Here is a 15,575-nt window from a genome sequence, read left to right on the forward strand (position 1 = left end):
TTTGTCTTTTCCATGTTAATTTCCCCCGGCATCTAGTTTATTTCCAAGGAGCATCAGTGCACCTTGGCAAAAACCACCCAATTTCATTGCCCTTGCAGTTATTCTTGTCTTCCATAGTTTCAAATGCTTGATACACTGCACCAATGGATGGCAGGAGGCAATTTGTATGTTGTCTTTCTTTTAACTAATAAACATATCATGTTAGTATTATAATTAGTTTTATAGATTGGTCTCTCCAGGTTTGTGATTTCCTCAAGGGCAAGGCCATATCCTATTCAGTTTTTGTCAGGCTTCTTTTATAAGGGCATTAATCTCATTCATGAGGGCTCCACCCTTGGTGTTTAAACAGCTCCCAAAGTCCCCACCTCCTAATACTATCACATTGGCCATTAGGATTTCAACATAAATTTTGAGGGGGACACAAACATTCAAACCATAGCATAGTGTAAAGTAAAATTAAGTCAACAAATTACCTGTAAGAGTGATATTTGTAATTTTTCTGTCTTTTCTAAGTATGTACTGAAAGGCATTCTTTTTTTTTAATGCGCTTTTTTTTTTTTTTTTTTGGTGAGGAAGATTGGCCCTGAGCTAACATCAGTTGCCAATCTTCCTCTTTTGTTTTTTCCCCCCAAAGCCCCAGTACATATTTGTATATCTTAGTCATAGGTCATTCCAGCTCTTCTATATGGGATGCTGCCACAGCATGGCTTGATGACTGGCACATATGTAGGTCTATGCCCAGGCTCTGAACTGGTGAACCCGGGCCGCCAAAGCAGAGCACAAGAACTTAACCACTCAGCCACAGGGCAGGCTCCTGAAAGGCGTTATTTCTAGTTAAATAAATTTTGGAACTTTGTCATGGAGGGCAAAGAGAAGGTATGGAATTCTATTTTGAATAGATGATCCCTTCCTAATGCTTCTGGTTTTATTACGTTTGCCTGATAATCAATTCCATTACATCTCTTCTACTTGGTTCCAAATCACCAGCTTTCTAGGGGAGGAAAGCATCAATCTTGGGTTTTGGATGCTTTCTTGTCTCCAGGTCTTGTGCTAGGAAATTGGGGTGGGAAGAAGAAAGAGAATAGCTAGCTACAGGGAGACTGAGGAGACAGATGGAAAATACCAATAGAATTCAGGCCCAACAATAAAGCATAACAATGAGGCTGTTAGTCTTTGTTATTACAGTCTCCAAAATGTTTTTTTTTTTTTGGTGAGGAACATTGGGCCTGAGTTAACATCTATGCCAGTCTTGCTCTATTTTGTATGTGGGATGCTGTCACAGCATGGCTTGATGAACAGTGCATAGGTCCGCACCCAGGATCTGAACCCATGAACCCAAGGCCGCCAAAGATGAGCACACAAACTTAACCACTACACCACCAGGCTGGCCCCTCCAAAAGGTTTTTATTGTACTAGAGATAATAATTTGCCAAACATATCTGTTGACCTGAACATAGAATTATAGCAAGTTACTGGGGGCTATGACATTTATTTATTTATTCTTGACTTTTCTATAATTTAAGTTTATTAGCAACTGATTTTGTAACTTGTTTTAAGCCAATGATTAAAATTTAGCATAAAAAATCAGTCAAGGTGGGGACCCGCCCCATGGCCAAGTGGTTAAGTTTGCGCTTTCCATGTCGGCAGCCCAGGGTTTCACTGGTTTGGATCCTGGGCGTGGACGTGGCACTGCTTATCAGGCCATGCTGAGGCGGCGTCCCACATAGCACAACCAGAAGGACCTGCAACTAGAATACACAACTATGTACTGGGGGGCTTTGAGGAGAACAAAAAGGAAAAAAAAGAAAGATTGGCAACAGATGTTGGCTCAGGTGCCAATCTTTAAAAAAAAAAAAGAAAAATCAGTCAAGGGGTAGAACAAGGGAGCTTCAGAAATGAAAACAAATCAATTCAATAAAAATTCACCCAGTCCATGTGGAGGTCTTTAAGGGATAAGGAAAGTCTAGATGTCTCTTCCTCTGAAGTGAAATGAATGGTTAGCTCATTCAGAGCCCCAACAGTCCTAATGGTAAGGCATTTCTTTTGTTGGTACTCAAGCCTCAGCTCTCTCTAGTGGAAAGAGAAGCTGGATGACTGAGGTTAGGTGAAACAGCAGTCTTCCAAAAGCATGACTTTTCCCCCCATGATCTTTGAAGAGGACACTCAAATAAAAGGGCAAGATACAAAACACCTTTTTAAACAGCCGCCAATCCTCCTCTTTTTTCTGAGGAAGACTGGCCCTGAGCTAACATCCATGCCCATCTTCCCCTACCTTATATGTGGGACTCCTACCACAGCATGGCTTGCCAAGCGGTGCCATGTTCACACCTGGGATCTGAATGCCCCAAGGCATTTTTGACATTACCAAAACCAAGCAGAAATGGATCTTGTCACTTGTGTCACTCTCTCCGAATTGTTAAACTAGAATATTTGGTTCTTGAGCCCTGCTGGTAAACAATGGATGCTCTCATTCAGCGCTATTGAAAGAAGCCTGGCTGTATTCACTCTTTCAAAAGCCAACAGTGTGGGCAAAATATGAAATGTTTGGTATCAAGTTACAGAAAAGAAGGTTCTCTGGAGCTGTGAAGGGGTGAATGCAACTCATTGATCATATTTCTCAAATTACTACTCTTGGATTTGAATAATGAGAAGAGTAAAAATATCATAGAAATATTTAGCTAGAAGGGAGTATCGAAATCCAAATTCCTTACATTTTACAGATGAAGAAACTAGAGACTCGGAGAAATTATACTTTGAAATGAATGACTTAACAAATAAAACCTGTAAAATTGAGGCCAGGGAATTAAACACGGCTTTGAAAAATATCGTTTGAGGTTACTTCCTGGAGACAACTGATCAAACAAGAAATATAATGTGAAAAGTGAAAGTGGGAGGTAGCTTAGTTAAAAGGCAAGAATTGTGCAGTAGGACAAATTCCTGAGAGAAATTCGTGACCAAGGTAATGGCAGAATGGGGTGAGGCAATCATGTGGTTGTCAGAGACCTTCTGGGAAGTTTCAGCTCAGCTTTTATGGAGATTACTTCACCTGTAATATAAGAAAGCAGTGAATTTAGGGATAATGTGTTCAAGGAGACAGATTTTAAAATGACAGCCCATAAATGGTCGTTGCTTGGACTTAATATTAGAATCACTGGGAATGTTTTGTTCTGAGAACTCTATTAGCAATCACTATTTATCATATTATTCTTCATCATTCCTCAGAAGAAATATTCTCATTTTACAGGCATGAAAATTAAAGAACAAAATAGAAGCAGCATCAATAGTAACATATCCTCTGTTAAGCTGTTAAGTCCTTGGTTCCTTGTTTAACCAGAGGTCCCATAATCCCCCGTAAGGGGAAATTTTAAGGCCAATGCTATGAAGGAGTCATTACTTGTTAGGAAGACAGAGACAAGAATAACCCTGACTCAATTGATCTTATTTTCTAGTAGCAAAAGAATATATTGTAGTAGGCAAGATAGTTTAATTTCTAAGACTTGGTCTCTGATTTTCTTTCTTTTTTTTTTTTCTGGTGAGGAAGAGTGGCCCTGAGCTAACATCTGTTGCCAATCTTCCTCTTTTTTTTCTTCCCCAAAGCCCCAGTACATAGTTGTATATCCTAGTTGTAAGTCCTTCTAGTTCTTCTATGTGGGATGCCATCACAGCATGGCTGATGAGTGGTGTATAAGTCCGTGCCCAGGATCCAAACTGGTGAACCCCGGGCCACCAAAGCAGATCGCACAAGTTTAATCACTCTGCCACTGGGCTGGCCCCCTCTGATTTTCTTTTCTGTAAGGGTGAGATAATAGTAACAATAATAGAGCAAATAGAATAGGAAACTCAAATGTAATCATCACACTCCACTGCTTAAAAATCCTTCAGTGGTTTTCTGTGGATTTTTTAGGAGCATAGATGAAAATCCCTAATATGACCCAATATGCCCTGCGTGATCAGACCCTGGCCATAGTTGTCTTCTCTCACGTCCTCAACTATACCACCGTCTATCCTCAATAGCCTGTGAGTTTCACACACATTATTGCTGGTCTTGAATGTTAATTCATACTCCATCCTCAGAGCTCAACGTAATTTTTTTATGGAAGACTTCCCCATTCCTCTACCTTGTTACATTTTCTCCCATTAATCACAGTTATTTAAACAAATAGTTATTTAATGTCTTTCACATGCTTTTATAGAGACATGCTCTGTACCTCTAGTTTACTCTTGTATCTCTAGCACCTGGTGCCCCATCTGGCACATAGTAGGGTAGGTGCTTAAATATTTGTGGAATGAAATGAGATAACAGCTGATTTAAATACTTGGTGCATAATAAGTACTCAGTCAATCTTAACACCCATATCAATTTTGAACTTGTTGCATTTTCCATCTGTTGCTTGATTTGCCTTGTTATCAACTGCTCAGGATTACAAGATGTCTGCTCAGCATTGGGGATGAAGTCTGGAGTATGAGGGACTAGTAACGTGCTACTGCACACCATAGGCGCTTGACACACAGCTGTACTCATTAATGATGATACTAGCACAGCTGCCTGGCCCATGAAGGCCTAGAAGCCTGATTCTGGTCCAGCCTATAAATTAGCTTAGCTCTCAGGGCACTTCAGCATAGTCAAATATATTAACTATGGTGATACTATATTGGCTATCTGTTTTGAAAATTCATAAAGTTGTCTATTTAGTTTAAATGTTTATTATAAATGACTTGTTCTGCTGGGCACCTTTAGAAAGCTGAAAAGCTTTAACTCCTAGTTCTGTCAGAAGAACCTGAAGGATGTTTGTCAGAGCTAAGATATCTTTAATATTTATTTTACTCTCAGCAAGTAGTAATAGTCACTGTTCTGACTGTCTCCTCTAAAGTGGTCTCTAAAACCACCTATTGGGTAGTAAAATTATAGTAGGATCGGAAAAGAGATTAAATTCTGGAGGAAACAGAACTAGGTTCATGTCTCACCTTTACTACTTACAGCAGTGGGACGTTGGGCAGATCAACCTTCCTAGCCTCAGTTTTTTCATGTGTAAATGTGATTTGTGGTAAATAATACCAAGACGATCATTGAATCCAGGGGCTAGCCCGGTGGCGCAGCGGTTAAGTGTACACGCTCCACTTCTCAGCGGCCCGGCGTTCGTGGCACTGCTTGGCACGCCATGCTGTGGTAGGTGTCCCACATATAAAAGTAGAGGAAGATGGGCACCAATGTTAACTCAGGGCCAGTCTTCCTCAGCAAAAAGAGGAGGACTGGCAGTAGTTAGCTCAGGGCTAATCTTCCTCAAAAAAAATAAATAATAATAATAATACCAAGATGATCATTGAATCCCTTTTACACTGTTGAAAATAACAACAGAAATACCCTTCTACACCAGTGGTTCTCCATGCTGGTGGGAGGGAAGGATTTTGTCTCCGAAGGGGCAAAAAGTCTTGAAACATTTTGTTTGTCACAAGGTGGGTGAGTGAGTGGGTGGGTGAGAGGTGGTATGCTACTGGCTTTTAGTGGGTAGAGGCCAGGAATTCTGGTAAACTTCCCACAATGCAAAGGGTCTTTGAAAAACTATACAGTCCAAAAAGTCAATAGAGCTCCTGGTTGAGTAGCTGTTTATAGTGAAATGGTTAAATACTCACTGAAGTCATTAAAAGAATGAGATAGATCTATGGACTAACATGGGAAAAGATCCAAGAGATACAATTAAAGTAAGTCAAGCAACTCATAGAGTAAGTAAAGCAACTCATAGTATTTATAATATGATCCCAGTAATTACTGACCTCTCTTCTGTGTACTTGTGTGTTTCCATATACATTTAAAAGATCAGGAAGGACACATACTATCTTGTTCAGCAGTGACATCTATGGGGAAAAGACATGCCAAGTATTTGCATTTCTTACTGGATGTACTTTTTCTTTTTTTGAGGAAGACTAGCCCTGAGCTAACATCTGCTGCCAATCTTCCTCTTTTTGCTGAGGAAGACTGGCCCTGAGCTCACATCCATGCCCATCTTCTTCCACTTTATATGTGGGACACCTACCACAGCATGGCTTGCCAAGCGGTCCCATGTCCACGCCTGGGATCTGACCTGGTGAACCCCAGGGCGCTGAAGTGGAATGTGTGAACTTAACAGCTGCGCCACTGGGCCGGCCCCTGGACATATGTTTTATTGAGTTTTAACAACCAGAAAGTATCACATTTATAATTTTGAAAGCTTTTGAAAATAATTTCCTAACTCATGCAGTTCCTGTGAGGATTAAAGTAGATAATGCAAGTAAAATGTTAGCACAGTGCCAATAAATAATAGTTATAATTATTGTTTGTTATTAGAAAAATTCTATACTTTTTCTCCTTGAAAATTGAGGGAGTTCTAGAAGTGAAGGTATGCAGATAAATATGGTAATTAAAAGATTTCATTCATGATTTTTCAGAGCTTCAGATGTGGCAACATTTTTTTTTGCCACGTAAATTTCATTTTGTGCTTATTGAAAGAAATCTTTAATCTTATATCATTTTGTGCACACATAAAAAGGAAAACATCCATGAAGTAAATTGGTAAGGGTATTCCTACCACTTGACATTCAGAGTACAAATCTTCTAAACCATTGATTAACTCAGAGGCATCAATGATCCCATCTTTCCACATACTCTCATCCTTATTTCTGTCAAGTGTTGGTGATTTTTTTTTAAGTAAAGCATAATATTCATATAGAAAAGTAAAAAATTCAAAAGTATACAGCTAGATAAGTTTTGAAAATGAACAAAATCATGTATTCACCATCTAGTTCAAAAAATAGAAATTAAGGGGGCTGGCCCAGGGGCACAGTGGTTAGGTTTGTGTGCTCTACTTCGGCAGCCCAGGATTTACAGGTTTGGATCCCAGGCGCAGACCTGTACACTGCTCATCAAATCATGCTGTAGTGGTGTCCCATATACAAAATAGAGGAAGACTGGCAGAGATGTTAGCTCAGGAACAATTTGCTTTTTCCTCTCAAGCAAAAAGAGGAAGATTGGCAGTGGATGTTAGTTCAGGGCCAATCTTCCTCACAAAAAAAAGAAAGAAAGAAAGAAAGAAATTGGGGGCTGGCCCTGTGGCACAGTGATTCCATTCAATGCACTCTGCTTCTGCGGCCCAGGTTAACGGGTTGGATCCTGGATGTAGACCTACACCACTTGGCAGCCGTGCTGTGGCAGTGACTCACATATAAGGTGGAGGAAGATTGGCACAGATGTTAGCTCAGGACTAATCTTCCTCATCAAAAAAAAAAAAAAGGGGGGAGAAATTACCAGCACCCAGAATCCTCCTCCTACAGTTAACCACATCCTGACTTCTAACATCATAGATTAGTTTTGCCAGTTTCTAAAGTTTATATAAAGGGAATCATATAGTATACGTTCTTTTCTGTTTGACTTCTTTACTTTGACATATTTATGAAATTCATTTATGTTAAGTGTAGCAGAAGATCAGTCATTTTCATTGCTGAACAGTATTGCGTGTACAACATATTCATTCTATCACTGGTACACATTTGGGTTGGTTCTAGTTTGGGGTTACTATGAATAGTGTTGCTATGCACATTTTTGTATGCGTCTTTCAGTACATATAAGTATGCATTTCTATACACCTGGGAGTGGAATTCTTGGTTCCTAGAATATGTGCATGTTCAGTTTTAGTAGATACTACTAAACAGTTTTCCAAAGTGGTTTTACTAAGCTACATGCTCCCAGGAGTGTATGAGAGTTTCTGTTGTTCCACATCCTCACCAACAGCTGGTATTTTAATTTTAGCCATTCTGGTAGGATAGAACTCACCTTCTCTGTATGATGAACACTGAATAATTTTTATGTTGTTTTAAGTATCTTCTGTGAATTTGAAGTTATCCAAAATGTGAATCCAAGAGTCCAGTTCCATGGTACTTCTGTATTTTTCTTCCTACAAATTTTCTTCCATTTGAAAGTTAGCTGTTTGAGTATCTTCTATAATTATAACCCAGGATTTAGATTATAAGGTTTAAAGATTGTATAGAGGAGAGATGTCACAGGACCCACAGGATCCTGGGCCTCAGGTTTTCTTCAATCCTTTCTACCTCACAAAGCAAACTATTTTCTGACAAGGTAAGACAAAGCAGACTCAGGCTGGTTTCAAAGACAACTTCTAGCCAGTCGTGCAAATTGTAGATACTTGTCACCATAGTTCAGCAATAAAATTTCACAACTAAAGGTTTTTATTGAGGGCCAATGGCCAGAATTATTCACCAGTATTGCCAAGTTCCTAACACATTGCCAAATATACTACATTGCCAAGTGTGTTAGCCAGCTTGGCAGCATGACAAAAGGGTGTGGTTTGGAGTAACAAACTTGGGTTTGCATTTCAGTTCCACCACTTACTCAGCTCTGTGACTTTCTATGACTTTTAATTCCCTTGACTGTGAAATGAGAATGATAATACCTCTCTCTTATGGTTGTTGAAAGTTGATTAAGCTAATATGTATGACAGCACCTGCCCAGTACTATACCAAACAGATAGCAGGGCTCTCAATAAACAAGGTTTTCCTTATTAATGAAATGAAGTGTAAGCGTTGGCAAGGCTAGAGCTGATCTGCTTCCATAGCCAGAATGTGTTAACTTTCTCCACTAAGTTTCACACAATTGGATGCTACTGTTATCTATCTGCCCCCTCCCCATTCTTCCTCCTGATACCATAACCTCTCTTCTTTCCATCCTTATGCCATTCTGTTTTTCATTCCCAAAGATGAACAAAGCTTTAACCAACTCTTGCTAATCTGTTAACTGATAAAGTTTAAGGTACTTTATCCTCTCTCGTATTCAAACAAGAACATTTGAAAAACCAAGACTTAAGGATCCCGGCCAAGTTTCACACCATCACACTGGTGGATGAGATGTTTTGCTTGGAGGGACCTCTTGATATGCCTCAAATCCATTCCTGAGCAATTATTTATTGAACACTTACTATGTGCCAGGCACTTTCTAGGATGGGCTAGCACTATCTAATGTACCATTTACCCAACAGGCTGGTCTTGTTCTTTTACTTTTCCCAAACAACATTTAAACCAGAAATATATTCCTTAAAGAGTCAGCATTCTTGGACCTTCTTATGGATCCTTCCACATTCAGACAGCACTCTCAAAGTAAAGAAGAAAGGTGATAGACAAAAATACCAATTATATAAGATATCTGGCTAGTATTATCTAAGATATCCTGTCTAATCTGTGCTTAACTGTTTTGGAAATAGGGAGCAATTGCTTTTTTGTTGTTGTTAATTGGCACACTAAAAGATGGTATGTTTTCCAAGTCCTGATTAATTATCACCTTAGATAACTTACAGGTATCTCTTTCGTTCTATTCTAGAAACCCCTTTAACTTGAAGGCTTTATATCTTAGATTCTTCTGGTGTAGGTATTTCTCATACTTCCTAGGCTCCCTCCCCCATCATTAAATTTTTTAATATAATGCAGAATGAAAGCAACTTGGCAACTCCAGCTTTAGAGTTCCCAGCTCTTCTGAAATGGAAACAGTTGAGTTAGGAAAGCCACTGTTATCGTATTTCTTTAGTTCTCAGTCTTTTAAACTTACTGAGTAATGGAATTAGATGACTCTGGGCAACCAGAAACTTCAAATACAACTTAGCCACACACGCTAGACTTGTATAATATTCTGTTGGTGAAAGTTAGGTGAATAATGGCATCTAATGTCCCCCAAAGCAGGATTTTTCTTAGGACAAAATGCTTTTTCAAAAAGTCCAAACCTAATATTAGGCCCTTTCAAAGGCCAAAAAACAGCTTTTTTAACTAAGGCATATGCTAATTATATTCTCCATATTATATAACTCAGTAGAGTAGTTGAGTCCTGAATTATTGCTGATCAGTATCATCTAAAATAAGTGAAAATGTCCCTTCTGTCTATACAAGTAATTAGAGACATTACCAGAGGATCAACATAGTTTACTTGGCCAAAACCAAAACAAACTCCAAACCAAAATAAGTCAAACAAAACGAACATCCCATACCTACTGTCAGTAGAAATTGAAGACCTTTAGCCTTTGTCTTCCCAGTGGTGATAATACTCAGAAATGTGGTGGCCATTGATGTCTTCAGCCATCCATAGACACTTGTTCCCTCTGGTGCTTAAGTACCTTTTTAAAAGTAAAACCATACTTATAAACTATTTGGAGCTATGTTAATTATAGCTAATTATAAAATAATTAGTCTCAAAAATCAGAGTTAGCAATCTATTATAATATCTACTACAGAAATGCTGAAATCCAAAAAGCTACATTGAAAGCAGCTTTCTTCTCCACCGTGAGCTCACTTCTAAAGAAATATAACAAACTAAATTACATTTACAACATTTAATAGTTATTACCTGGACAACCATTTGAATTTACTGTAGGCCAGACATTATGCATTTTTTTCTTGTTCTTAGCCTAGCAACTTTGTGTATATAAAGGATCCATAAACACTAACATAATGAGAGGGAGAGGTAAAATTGCAGACATTGAATTTTGAATTCAAATATTAATTTATTTAAGTGCTCACTAGATTAAAGATTAGTCCCTGAGTTCCTCAACTGAATCTCAGTGTGAGAAGAATACATGCTGAAGGTAGAAACTCTATTGAAACATTTCCAGGTGCCTAGAAGTACAATTTTGAGTTACTATCTTCTTACTTAATTTATTTTGTTCTTGGTTAAATTACCTACTGTGTGTAAAGTGTGATGATAGGTATGACTCATCAGGTAAACTGTTTCTCATAGCAAATGAATAAATATAAAATTGCATTTTGATGAAAAGATTAGCTCAAAACTATATAATGCAAGGTGTGAACTCAAGGCAGAGACCACATTGTCATCACCTTTTTGAATTCCCAGGTCCTGAGTAACTAACACACTGTAGGTATTTAATAGATATTTTTTGATTGCTACAATAGGGAAACATAAGATCTAAAAATAAAAATTCTAAAGTAGTTAGGAAAAACTCCCATGGAAGCTACTCAAAACACTTGATTAAATAAAGGCCTTTATTTTTACAGTTTATGGAATTTGATTTCTACAATTTTTCATTTTGGCTGGTGTTTGCTAGGGGTGGAAATTAAGTCTTTAAATGTAATGTACACATATGAATACAGTAGTATTCCAACCAAACAAGACAAACCTGATATAGAAGCTTTTTAATGTGGCAATTATTGCTATAATTACTCTGTAAACGAAAATGATTTGACAAAACCCCAAAAGGGAAAGCTGTGTTAAAGTTGGGTACAATCAACTTTATCATAAAGATTTCTTAAGTCTGTTACACATGGTTAAAAAGACCAACAATTCTTCAGGAGCTGAGATAATTTTGATCTGGATGCCTTCTCCCATTCATCATGAATCTCTGCCTTAGACTGTTGATTTGCATGTATATCCAACAACACTTTTATTTGTGCTCCTTTTAAGTCAGTCAGTATTTTCATAAGAATAAAATAAATTACATTTATTAGAGGGTCTTCATACCGAAGGCTCAAGAACTCAATGCCTCACATATGAGGCAAGTGAAAAGATGAACATGGTTTTCATTAATTAAGCTATTTGACTTTTGAATATATTTCATTTCAAAATTGACCCTGAGGAGCTTTGAAAACTAAAGTTTAAAAAAGGGACGGCTATGTATTTTATAGCTTGGCTTCTACTCAATGCATATACCTTTCTTTAAAAAAGCCCTCACAGCCTTTAAAATTATTTACCCCCTTTCAAATTTATAAACTGTGTACTTTGAGGAAGTAAAGTCACAGTAAGTCCAAGAGCAAAACTCCTGATTTCAACGAGGCGGGAGCAGAGGCTCAGGAAGTTCAATAACAAGGCAGAGACACTTAGTTGGTCAGGTTCAGAGCCCAGATTAGACCTTGGTCTGTCTGACTTACAAGCTTGCACCTCAAGTTCAAGGCAAAGAAAGGCTTCACTGTTCTGAACCAAAGTCCCAAATACGCCAAAATTACATGGCCACTAGGGAGCTAATTAAGAAAAACGGTGTTTAAATTATTTCCATGTTTCAGAGTTCCCCACCTCTCTGGACTGAGAAGGCAGCTGAAAGATGTGACTGGAGACATTTTTGTTTTCCCTTGAGAGGAAATGCACCGTTGGAAGAGAAGCTCACAAAAACACCTTTTCACAAAGCAGCGATACGTTTTTTCATCTTTTTAAAAAGCTCTCTTGTCACAACTATTTGGTAGCACTTCATGCCCTCAGGTACTCATTTTGGTGACAGTGAAGTCCCTTTTTTTAGTCTGTCTCACAAGCCAGATTATAAATGACTTGAAATCAGAGGCCCTGTTTTTATTTTGAACCCACCGCCAAGCCTGGCACAGCGTGGCAGAGCATGTGCCCAATAAATACTTGTTGAATGGAATTACACCGAGGAGCAGGGTGAAGTAAAGCCATATTCCATCTGCCAAAGACTTTGGTGTGGCCCTATGGGTAATTTTCATTCTTAGAAAGCTTTAATGTGTATGAAATTATTCCTTAGTGTGCATTTAAAATTCCACTGAAAGCAGTTTAAAAAATTAAACATGCCCTCTTAGAGGTAGCAGGCACAGTTCTGGACTGATGAGAAAGAAAAGTGACAGTGACATCTCTGCTTTGTTCAGAGAAAAGAGAAAGGTCAACAAACAGTAAAACAGAACCCTCCACCCAACCTGCATTCTTTCTCTGGAACGTTCTCTATGTGTCCCTTATCATTTAAGTTCTTTAAATGCAGGTTTCCTGAAACTGACCGTAACCCTTTTGCGGGTGAGGGGAGGAGAGGGGGGAGGGAGATGGAGGAGGGGAAGGGCTGAGTAGAGGATTCTTTGGAGAGCAGCGTCCACTGGGGGCCTTGGGGAGGCCGGGGTCACGGGGCCCTCCTTGCACCAGTGATCTACAACGTCTTGCCTGTGGTTTACAACCGCTCTTTAAAAATACTTTTCCTTTGGGACGGCCCCCGGCTTCTTCCTGCCACCCCCCCCACCCCCCCACCCCGCCTCCCCCAGCGGCCCAGGGCAAAGAAATGCCTCGGCTTCGCTGGCACGTCTTGGTGTAAACAGCACGCTCGGAGGATTACAATCGACCCGAGGCCAAGTCGACCCTATCCCTTTGCCGCCCTCAGATGACCCTTGACAGCAGCCCCTGCTCTGCCTTCAAACGGAAAACCCACAGACACACACACAAACAAAAAAGCCCAAGTCTTCCCTTCGGTTGCTACCCGCAATGACGTTTCCCCCTCGGGTCCCGCCCCTCAGGGGGCTTGGAATTTTGGGATTGGCCGAGAGACTGTAGCGACAAGGCCCCGATTGGGCGGCGAGGCGCTGACTGACAGCGGGGGGTGGCCGCCGCGCCCTCGCTCCCCCCTCCCGGGTGTGTGAATGTGTGTGTGCTGTTATGCCGGACAAGAGGGAGGCGACCGCGGCGGCGGCGGCTCTGTGTATTGTCCCTCTCGGTGCTTGGATGTGAGGAAGCCGGGGCTGCAGTGCGGCCGACGAAGGCGGCCTTTGAGGCAGCAGCAGCAACGGTGACTCCGGCCCCCCGAGCGACCGGCCTTCACGGAGTGTGAGGAAGGACAAGGCGCCTCTGCGTCCCCGCCACGTCCGGACGGTCCGGGCTCCGCGGCCGCGCTCGACGCTCGCGCCTCCGGGCCTCTGCCCCGCTTGAGCGGCGCCCGCGGGCGGGCGAGGAGGCAGCGCCGCCGCCCCGCCGCCGCCGGCTCCTCCCGCTTCCTCCTCCTCCTCCGCCTCTTCCTCAGCGGCCGCGCTAGGCCCGGGCTCAGCGGCCGCCGCGCCTCGAGTTTGAGGGCGGCGGGCGGCGCGGCCTCCTCGGCAGGCACGGCCGGGCGTCTGTCCCGGGTCTCGGCGATGGGGCGCGGGGGGCGGCGCCGCTAGGAGCACGGCTTGCGCAGCGGTCGGTGCGGAGCAGCGGGGCCCGGCGGCCCGCAGGGAGGAGGGAGCGGCGGCCGCGGCGGGCTCGGGGCCTGTGAGCGGAGGCACCCGCCATGGCCAAGGCGGGCGGCGGCGGCGCGGGAGCCGGCGGCAACGGGGCGCTGACCTGGGTGGTGAGTGGCGGGCGGCTGGGGGCGGGGGTCCCGGCGGCGGCGGCATTGTTCCGGGGCGTTGGGGGAGGAATCCGCGGGCCGACTCGGCTTGGGGTGGGGTGGGGTGGGGGGAAAGGGAAAGCGAGGGAAATCCGGTCCCCCGAGCGGGCGCCCCGTCGGGGCTTCTTCCAGCAGAACACCCGCTCCCCGCCCCCTTTTCTTTCTTCTCTTTCCCTCTATGGAGGCTCCAGCTGCAGGAGCCTAACGTGCACTTGGAACTTTGGGGGACAAACCGTGAGCATGACATGGAGCCCCCGCTTTTTATTTTCCTCTTCCCCAGACTCCTCCAGGGCGGTCGGGCATGAGATGATGGGGATAGCAATAATGCATGTGCGTCTGTCTGGGTCAGCACTTTCCCCAAATGTGGCTTAAGAAAATCTCGGAGAAAGGGGGGTGTGTGTCTCTGTGTTGTAAATGAGACCGTTTCCGATGCCCTCATCTCAAAGGAGAATGGATTTGGCGGGGAGTATATCTGTAGCAATTGACGCTTCAATTCGCAGAGTCTCATTCGGTTGAAAGCGCGTTCGGGATGGCTGTTTCACCGCAGTTAACATACTGTAGCTCGCCCATCTGTCAGGGTGGGATTATTAAGAGGCGCTTACCTGTGTCAGCATCGCAGGTGAAACGGGGTCGAAGCTGAATGGAGAGTGTTGCAGGGGTGACTGAAGTGATTTGTCCTGGAGTTTAAGGATTTCGGCGCTCAGTTCCTGCTGGGAAGTAGTAGAGAAGGGAAGACCTAGAGAGATCCGATTCCCACGGCGGATCGATAATTCACCGGCATTTCACTGGCTCAGCGTAGAGTTCAGTCCAGGGTCAGTTCCTACACAAGAAAGCCCAGCTCAGCCAACTGGGAATCGAGGAGAAAAATAACAAGTATTACGTTTTCTAAGGACTTTCGGTGGATCCTCCCTTTTTCAAAACACACAAGGAAACTCATATTGGCATTTTTATTCCTTAATTCTTCATTTTCTCTCTGCTTGAGTGAGGTTTAGGTGAGTTAAGTAGTTCTGCTCTACTGACAGATTTCCTTGTAAAAAGCACGTTACTGATAGCAGAAATACATTTTAACCGTTTATGTTTGTGTGCCAAGGTGCTTTGCAAAATAACTTGCCAGGCTCTTATTGTTGAATGTCTGCGAATTTAGTATCTTACTCCAATAATGTAGTATGTACAGACCAGAGCTGGAAGAGGTAAAAGGTCAGATGATAACTTAGCGGTCCTTGTGGACATTCTGGGGAGATGCATAAATGCAAAAGAATGATTTTTTAAAATTGATGGCTCTTACCCCTGTTACTAAAATCAAACAACTTCTGAAAATGGAGTTAGTTAGCCAGATGGTTCTCATTCAATATTTGGAAGTGTTGAGGCCTGATCAGTGTTTTCTCTGAGAACCTCTGATTCTATTATGGTAAACATTTTGCTCCAAGATTGAATTGGTTGGCTTTAACATTTGATAGTAATTTTTTA

The 15,575-nt window shown here is 42.0% G+C and overlaps 1 protein-coding gene and 1 long non-coding RNA gene across 3 annotated transcripts in view; one reads left to right on the forward strand and one right to left on the reverse strand.

Moving 5' to 3' along the window:
- Positions 1–566: 566 nt before the first annotated feature.
- On the reverse strand, positions 567–14,900 carry LOC106823877 (uncharacterized). Its single transcript, XR_011496411.1, has 3 exons — positions 14,711–14,900; positions 10,020–10,145; positions 567–3,046 (listed from the first exon to the last, which is right to left on the reverse strand). It is a non-coding gene; the product is annotated as an uncharacterized lncRNA (long non-coding RNA).
- The window catches only part of TOP2B (DNA topoisomerase II beta), a 61,638-nt gene continuing 59,411 nt past the window's right edge, over positions 13,349–15,575 (forward strand). The window contains exon 1 of one of the 2 annotated variants that reach the window (XM_044755311.2): positions 13,349–14,069. In XM_044755311.2, the coding sequence (XP_044611246.1) occupies positions 14,010–14,069 (60 nt within the window). In that variant the 5' untranslated portion in view covers positions 13,349–14,009. The remainder of the gene's footprint in view (positions 14,070–15,575) is intronic. The other variant, XM_044755310.2, reaches the window with a different exon arrangement.

The sequence above is a fragment of the Equus asinus genome, chromosome 21 (genome assembly GCF_041296235.1).
Source record: "Equus asinus isolate D_3611 breed Donkey chromosome 21, EquAss-T2T_v2, whole genome shotgun sequence".
Lineage (NCBI taxonomy): Eukaryota > Metazoa > Chordata > Mammalia > Perissodactyla > Equidae > Equus > Equus asinus.